This window comes from Scleropages formosus, chromosome 3, assembly GCF_900964775.1.
Source record: "Scleropages formosus chromosome 3, fSclFor1.1, whole genome shotgun sequence".
NCBI classification, from domain to species: Eukaryota; Metazoa; Chordata; class Actinopteri; order Osteoglossiformes; family Osteoglossidae; genus Scleropages; species Scleropages formosus.
The window spans coordinates 25,829,455-25,838,220 of NC_041808.1; the positions used below are offsets into that span (position 1 = coordinate 25,829,455).

The 8,766-nt window shown below is 47.8% G+C and overlaps 1 protein-coding gene across 3 annotated transcripts; it reads right to left on the reverse strand.

Moving 5' to 3' along the window:
* Positions 1-6,020, reverse strand: cyp17a2 (cytochrome P450, family 17, subfamily A, polypeptide 2). 3 transcript variants are annotated; one of them, XM_018738708.2, is made up of 8 exons: positions 5,602-6,019; positions 4,042-4,180; positions 3,179-3,408; positions 2,990-3,076; positions 1,473-1,664; positions 1,102-1,271; positions 904-1,007; positions 1-785 (listed from the first exon to the last, which is right to left on the reverse strand). In XM_018738708.2, the coding sequence occupies exons 1-8, from the start codon at positions 5,944-5,946 to the stop codon at positions 538-540; spliced, it is 1,515 nt and encodes a 504-aa protein (XP_018594224.2). In that variant the 5' UTR covers positions 5,947-6,019; the 3' UTR covers positions 1-537. The 3 variants fall into 3 exon arrangements, with proteins under 3 accessions (XP_018594224.2, XP_018594225.2, XP_018594226.2); XM_018738709.2 differs by having other exon boundaries at positions 619-785; positions 904-1,002; positions 1,535-1,664; positions 5,602-6,020; XM_018738710.2 differs by having other exon boundaries at positions 706-785; positions 904-1,002.
* Positions 6,021-8,766: the final 2,746 nt, after the last annotated feature.

Here is an 8,766-nt window from a genome sequence, read left to right on the forward strand (position 1 = left end):
TGGAAAATAAATCACTTTATTAAGTATTGTTTTGTGCTATTTGCTAGGATGAAGGTGGGAAAAAGACCCTAAAACTGCAATATGCTATTCTTACACTTACATCTCTGAAGGTACTATTACTTGTGTCTACGGTAAAGAGAAAAATTCCACTCTTATTCTCATTGGTAAGAGGATCTTGTAGGATACATTCAAGATTATGTTTTTAGTGTTCTACCTTGTCTGATTTTGTGTTTCTAGAAAGTGTGTCATTTTAAAGGGAATTCTACTGTTGGATTATGTCCATTCATACACACAGACATTTTAATATAGGAAGACAGAAAAGCAAGCAAGATGTGTCGCTTATGTAGGCCATATAAATGAGGTTCGCATTCGTTTATGCTGCTGATGCTCCTTTCAAAAGCAGCTGACAACATTGAGATATTTACGCTGATTTACTCGTTTACACGGCTGGGTAATTTTTACCGTTTCAGTTTAGAGCAAGTTTGCAGGTTTGCAGGGTGAACTTTGTTTTAGCGCTTGAGGCCCAGCGCGGCCTACTCAGCAGAGCCGCGGTGTCACGGAGGCGGTGTAGGCCAGCGGCTGCAGAACAACCCCAAAGCGTCCCTGGAGATCAGGCAACGGCGCCCCCTGCGGGACCGTGAAGGTGAAACGCTGCAGCAGCCATCCGGAGAACAGGAAGAGCTCCAGCTTAGCAAGGGATTCGCCTACGCAGACCCGCGGTCCCGCGCCGAACGGGAGGAAGCAAGGCGGGGAGAAGCGCTGACCGTCGGCGTCCAGGAAGCGCTCTGCGCGGAAGAGAGGAGGAGGAGGAGGAGGGGGACACAGAGACGGCCCGTGCTGTCACTGCACGGTCACGCACGCGCGCGCTCGCTTTGTAACGGAAACCGAACTTTGCCGTCTCACCCGGTTTGAACTTGTCGGGCTCATCCCACTCCTGGGGATCATGGTGAATGGACCACATATTGACCAGCACACGTGTGCCCTTGGGGATGCTGTGTTCTCCTAAGCTGAGACAAGAACACGATGTTCCACGCGTATCGCCACACCTTCTCAGAGCTCCTAGCTGCCAGCTTTAGCTTGCAAGCTCTTCTTCCGGATTACCTGGTGTCCCGCAGGGCCACGTGGGGGATTAGCACGGGGCTCACGGGCCGAATCCTCATCACCTCGCAGAGGGTGCTCTCCAGGTAGGGCAGCCGGCCCCGGTCCGCCAGCGTCGGCATGCGGTCGCGTCCGATCTGCTTGTCCAGCTCCTGGTGGATCCTGTCCTGGACCTTGGGGTACAGCGCACTCATTGCGGGATCGTAAGCGTTTTGCGAGAACCGAACCTACTGCATCTCCGCGGCATCGCTAGAAGTTTACTAGGCGCGAGCCATTTGGTTGTCCACTCAAAGTAAAACTGGCATTTTACCCTGTGTTAACCACATGCTGACCTCAGTGATGCTCTAGACACACTCTGTTCTACCGTACTGTACCTCAGGGTGATGCAACAGGAAAGCTATCATCCAAAGCAGGGTTGTGGAAGTTGTCTCCACACCTGCCCCGAAGACCTCCGCGGCCGTCATCAGTACATGGTCATCGGTGATGCTGGACTCGTCGCCTGAGCTTCTCTGGCCCTTCAGCAATGCGTCAAGCAGGTCGCGGGTTTCCTCGGGGCTGTAAGTTGCCTGTGACATCCCGCAACATCCAGTGAGTCTTATTCCCCACGCACCACGGCATCCCAAGTCCGGAACCCGTCTCTACTCTCACGGTGCACTGGGATAAGTCATGAACTTTACATTTATTCATTTAGCAGATGCTTTTCTCCCATGTGATGAACAGTGATTATTAACTAGTATTTATCCGACACCCTTATCCAAGGTGACGTACGTTGTTCATGCATCTATACATCACAGCAACGTAACACACACACACACAAGCACGCACTAGCAACTTAGAGTCACCAGTTCACCTGAAACACATCTTCACAATGTGAGAGGAAACCAGAGTACCTGAAGGAGACCAAAGTGAAAACAGGGAGCACATGCAACTTTGCACAGACTGAGCCAGATTCAAACCCACTTATTTTGAGGCACCGGTGCTACCCTCTGCACCACTGTGTCACCCAGTATATTTATTAATTTTATTAAGAATAATATTTTTATTACACTGGCTATTCATCTTACAAACAGAAATTGAACCAAAAATCATTGCTGTAATTGTTTGTAATGTTTCTCATGCAAAAGTCACTTTTAATACTTATCAGTAAAAGCTTAATAACACAGATGTCGACAAATGAGGCTCTGTGGTCTTAGATTTACCTATGATTAATTAAAATACTTTCTAAGGCTTGGTATTTTAATATATTAAGTGTGAGCTTCATTCAGACTAAACTAAAAAAAAAATCTAAATAAAAACTTTAAAAAGAATAATTGTAAAAGTATTCTCGACAACTCCTATTCAGCCCAACGTGTTTATCAATTTATCTTGCAGACATGTCACATTAGTCATCTTGTTAATGATCAGCAACACACGCCTGCAAACGTGGTAGAAGTTTTAAGCCCGTCCCACAGTCCTACTCCGTGGAATGTATTTACATTTAAATCACAGTTACATTTATTCATTTAGCTGATGCTTTTCTCCAAGGAGAATTACGATGTTAAGTTACTTACAATTATTTACCCATTCATGCAGTTCTGTATTTTACTGGAGCAACTTAGGGTAAGCACCTTGCTCAAGGGTACTACAGCTGAAGGTACAATTCGAACCTGCAGCTTTTGGATCTGAAGGCGGCAGCTCTAACCAATGTGTTTCAATGACTGCCGTAGGCTGGGTCCGTAAGTACGGGTTGCATTTGCTCAGACAAATTTCAGGGAAAGGATTAAAAAAATACAAGTGAAAATTAATTTTAAAAAAGGCTTGAAAAATGTTTGTATGTTGGAAGATTTGCAGCTCAGCAACTTGTACTGCGCGGACCAAGTGTATTTTAGGTTTTCGCACTGTCATCTGTTACCTTGTGTTCCTCCAGCTTCTTGCTTAGCAGTTCGTCTCTCACACGGATGCACTCTTTCAGTTTCTTCAAATCTTTGTTGGGGAAGATCTACGGGGGAAATAAATGATCAATTATTTTTTTTTTAATATTTAATGTAGCTTATAATATTTCTGATGTCTGCTTGGCCTAATGACTGTCACTGCAGGCTACCTTAAGCCAAGGGAAGATGTCCACCACGTTGCCCCTGGCGATGGTCTGCACTATGCCGCTGTTGTACTCCATGACGCTGTGAAACTCGGGGTCGTGGGGCTGGTAGGTGGAGCCAAACACCAGGGTGCACACCACGTTGGTGACGGCCTGCATCAGCGGCAACTCGAGGTCAACGGGTTGGCCCGATTGGGCCGACAGGTCGGAGCACAAGCTGGCGGCCTCCTCGCACACTGCGGCAGCGCACAAACACACGCTGGGCTCAGCTACGCATCACAGTCGAAGCAAAAGACCCCAACCTTGCAGCAGGTGGCCAGGCGGTTCGAGCCGTTCCCGTGTAGTTGAAAAATCGAGGCTCAGATCCCACCTCCTGCTCTAGTACTCTAAATCAAGGCACTTACCCCCAATTAATACTAAACAAATTACCCTGCTGTCTGAATGAATAAATCAGTGCGGGTAGCTTCACGCTGCAGGCGGCTTTGGAGAAAAGTGCCAGATAAGTGACCAAATGTAAACAGCCCGATGTGGACTCTGTGAAAAAAAACCGGAATCCTCAATCATCTGTTCTGACATCTTATGAGAGAAGTATCTAAGCCCGAAGGTATGCGGCGTCACCGAATACTCCTGATCACTCAAACACAGATGTTATATTGTTTTAATCCATGTTTCACGCATGAGTTAACAAGCTACCAGATGAGCACGGGAGCTTCTCCAGCACCCCGACACAGCGGCGCTGGCGAAGGCTGCAGCTCACACCAATCCAGCCTTGAACTACTGGCATCCGCAGCCGCATAAATACCGCGCTGCCTTGGGACGTCCCGTTCTCTGGAGAGGACAACGTCCAGGAGCCTTGTCCTGCCGCTCACCGATGTTCTGCAGCGTGTTGCTGCCTTCCCCGAACATGGTGAAAGAGGCATGTACCAGGCGGCGGTGGCTCTTCCACAGGGGACTGTAGTCGGCGAAGGCAATGTCCTTTCCTCCCCGGCTCAGCAGCTCGGTGGTCACCTGCAGGATGGGTGGGATGTGTGGGTGCATTGAGCTCAGCCCTCCATAACAGCTCATTTGACTAACAATGGAGGACAAATGCACATTATTATTATTATTATTATTATTATTATTATTACTATGGATTTGAGCACACAGGTGTGTCAGATGGAGCCGGCACGTTTCGTAGTGGTTAAAGCTGCAACTTTGCACTTCAAAGCCCAGGTCTGAATCCCACCTCTTGCCGCAGTACCCTTGATCAAGGTACTTACCCTGCATGTGTGCAGTAAAAATTGCCCACAGTATAAATGGGGAAATCTCTGCAAATGGCTGCATACTGAGTTGCTTTGAAGACATGATCAAGCTAATAAAAAAGGAAATATAAAATCACTCCAAATCACTCCAGTCATTCCAAATCACTCTGCTGGGTAAAATGTAAATTGTTGTGAACTCCGAATGATTAATATTAAACTCTGTTACTCTACCGAGTCTCAATATTGCTTTCTTAACATACATTTTTGACAAATGGCTTTTACTCACTGACATTGCATTCCTTTCAGTAGCGCTACATGCTGCAATTACTGTACTTTACTGCATTTTTAAGGGGGGCGCAGTAGCGCAGTGGGATGAACCGGGTCCTGCTCTCTGGTGGGTCTGGGGTTCGAGTCCCACTGGGGGTGCCTTGCGGCGGACTGGCATCCCGCCCTGGGTGTGCCCCCCCTCCCAAGCCCCATGCCCTGTGTTGCCAGGTTAGGCTCTGGTTCCCTGCAACCCTGTATGGGACGAGTGGTTCGGATGATGAGTACTGCATTTTTAAATGATTAAATTAAAGAAATAATACATTCTCACTGCTTCTACATTTATTGCAGCGTTAAATTTTACGTACGCGTTAATTTTAAATGATCAAAATAAAATACGTTTTTCAGCAATGCAGTCTTACATCCGCTCTCCCTCGCTCGCTCATACACACACACACACACATTTTCAGAACCGCTTGTCCCTTACGGGGTCACGGGGAACCGGAGCCTACCCGGCAACACAGGGCGTAAGGCCGGAGGGGGAGGGGACACACCCAGGACGGGACGCCAGTCCGTCGCAAGGCACCCCAAGTGGGACTCGAACCCCAAACCCACCGGACAGCAGGACTGCGGTCCAACCCACTGCGCCACCGCACCCCCTACCTCGCTCATACATTCACATTTATTTTATACTTCTCTCCAAAGAGAGCTGACGAGTTGTTTCTTAAATTAATGTACCCCTTTACAGAGTAGTCTTTACTGTAGCAGGACAGGACAAATACCTTGCTCAAGGTACTCCAGCAGGAGGTGAGATTTTAACAAGTCCATTGAGTCAAAAGGTGGCGACATTAACCACTACGCCACCTGCTGGCCCTCATACACACATAAAAATAATGTGATCCTAGAGCGTGCGTCTCTTCTCACCATTTTGGGCCTCCCGGCAAACTCCTTCCCCCGCTGCAGAAGCACCTCGCGAGCATGCTTGAAGTTGTTCACCACGACCGTGTAGTGCGGCCCCAGGTGGAGGGCAAACGGGCTGCCGTACTTGCGACCCAGCTGGGTGAAGAGCAGGTGAGGAGGTGGGCTGCTTCTCAAGCTCAGCAGGCTACCCAGCAGGGGCAGCGAGGGCAGGCAGGGGATGGAGGAGCGGCCGGCTCGGACGGCTCTGCCGCGGAGAGCGAGAACGGCCAGCGCCGCCGCCAGCGCCATCAGCAGCAGTGCTACCATGGGGAAGTCCACTACAGCCACCCAGCAATCTCCCATCTTCATCGGTGAAGCGTTTGCGATGCACGAGGCCGTCTGTCCGCCTGCTGGGCTATTTGAGTCGCCCGCTGATTGGCGTCACATTGCCTTGACGGGCACTGCGGGTCAGGGGCGACCATGTGGCGTCAGAGCGGTGGGCGCTATCGCTCATTATCTCGCATTTATCTGTCTTCATGTGACACGCATGGCAGATTTTCCATTACTTTTGAAAAAGTGCTAGAATTAAAACATTAAATAAAACATTAGTACCGCAGTCACTCTTCTGCAAAGAGACAAATAAGACTTCTACTAAAATTTGATGTACTTTTATAGCTGTATATGCTTGCGTTCTTGTTCTGATATTTTGGAGAAAGTGCACTGGTGTTTATTTAGGCTTGTATCTCCATGACCGGCATTATTCATTTATGTACTATTTTGTTATTCATTTTATTTTCATTTATGAATACATTTAGCTGACACTTTTCACCAAAGCAGTTTAGAACATTGAGCGACCTCTACTTACTTACCTCTTGCACTATGCAGCTGGGTACTCCAAGATGTACTCTGTCAGTTTGAGCTAAGTGCCTTGATGAAAGAAAGGTTTTACTTTTCTCCAAAGTGACTTTCAGTGAACACTATGTAGTGTTATGAGCCCACACACCTTATTCACCGTGGTGACTTACACTGCTAGATACACTACTTACACTGGGTCACTCATCCATACATCAGTGGAACACACACTCTCTCTCTGTCACTCACACACTATGGGTGAACCTGACCAGCATGTCTTTGGAATGTGGGAGGAAACCAGAGCACCCAGAGGAAACACACACAGACACAGGGAGGACATGCAGACTCCACACAGACTGACTGGGGATGAAACCCATGTCCTTTCACACCAACCACTGCGAGACAGTAGCGCTACTCGCTGTATCAACGTACTACAAGAAGAAGCGGAATTCAAACACAGAGCAGTGTTGCTAACCACCGCGCCACCTACTGTCTTGAACAGTGGTGTCATTTCACTCTTTATGATGTCAGTATCTATTACTGTCCCAATTCCATTTCAGTAAGTAACCCTAAGATGCCTAAACCAAACGTTTTCATATGTAATGACCGCATAATGACCCTTGGTGGATCACTCTGTTATGTACCACGTGGACTCAGATTTATAAGCAAGAAGAGCGAAATGTTCCTGCCCTTTTAAAACTTTGCTTCTCGTGGTTAGAAGTGTGACCATAATGGACTCACAAGAGGGAGAGAAAAAAACAAACTGCAAAAACATCATATGGCTTGAAGGTCAGACTGATTAGATTAGCCCAAGCCATGAATAAATCATGCTAATACTGTCCTAATACACAGTGAACTTCAGGGTCGCCTTGGTCCTCATGTCAGGGGTAGGAGTCTGAGCTGTCAAAGAGACAAATGTCCTGCCAACGCTCTTTGGAAGCTCTTTGCAACACACTCCAGTCGTCCAGGAGACAGGGGGTAGCGCCTGCTCATGCATGCAATCTTGGGTTTTATAAATGTCTTCTTCCCACTGGTGACAGACCGCAGCGATCGCGGGAAGGGCCAAGTCCGATCTTGCCGTGCGCCGTACTTTCGGCGACATGTGGCGCTTAAGCGTCTGACTGAGAGCGCGATGCCGCGTCTCGAGCGCCACCTGCCGGCCGCGATAATTAATACACCGCTGTCGCTGCTGTGTTTTTCGGTCTCGCTCAGACAACGTCTCAAGGACGACGCAAAAGGGAGATGAAGGTCAAGATGTGAAGAACGTCTCCGAAGCAAAATAATACTTCTGCTCTCCGTATCCACAATTCCCGATTCTCAAATTTGGCGATACAGTAACCTCCAGCGTGAAATATATATTAATAACGCGAAACAGTGGTGATAAGGAATTTTCCACATGACACATGTCTACCTGCTTTTCTCCTTTCAGGGCAAATCAGCTTCATTTCATTGAGCAAAGAAGTAAATGTAAACTATTTTTATTTTTTACTGCTTCACAAAGGCCTGCTAGACCAGAGATATTTGGCAGTTTCCTGACATGTTCTAGAATGTTCCATCAACCCTGGACTGACTCCAGCGCAGGGCAGGCAGCAGTAAGCGTTGAGGAAGAACTGCTGGCAGTTGTGCAGATTCCTGAAGAAGCATGATGTGTGACCTGAGGCTGCTGAGGGACAGTATCCCAATGACAAACATGCAGTCCTACGGGAAATAAAGGCCCAGCCCGGGTAATTCCCCACATTGCGATCATGAGGAAGGTCACGACACACAGCATCTGCAGCATATTTCAGCTCGACCGATCCACGGCAAAATCCAGCTGCGTACAAAGGATTTTAAATGTGTTTGTGCAAAAGCACAGCAAAGAAAAAAAAAACAGTATTTACATTACACACATACTGGTTGAGGCCGCTTGATCTGGTGGGGGGGGTCATGATGAGCCGAAGCCTAGCCCAGCAAGCCAGCAACACAGGGTGGGAGGCTGGGACACATGCAGGATGTGACACCAGTCTGTTAAAAGGCACCCCCAGTGGGACTCGAACCCCCAACCTACCAGAGAGCAGGACCCAGCCAAACCTGCTGCACCCCCCCCCCACATTAGATTAACATTAACATTTATTCATTTAGCAGATGCTTTTCTCCGAAAGAGATGTATATCTCATGGAAAATACAATGTGTACACTGCATTAGCAGAAGGAGGTATAGATGCAGACGTGTGATGCGTAAGTTTGTTTCTTTCCACCACATGAATCAATGTACATCACACGAGTAACTGCATAAAACTTCATTTGAATATTGACGATTCCAAACCCCTTTCATAGTAATTATTTTTTTTTAAGTATA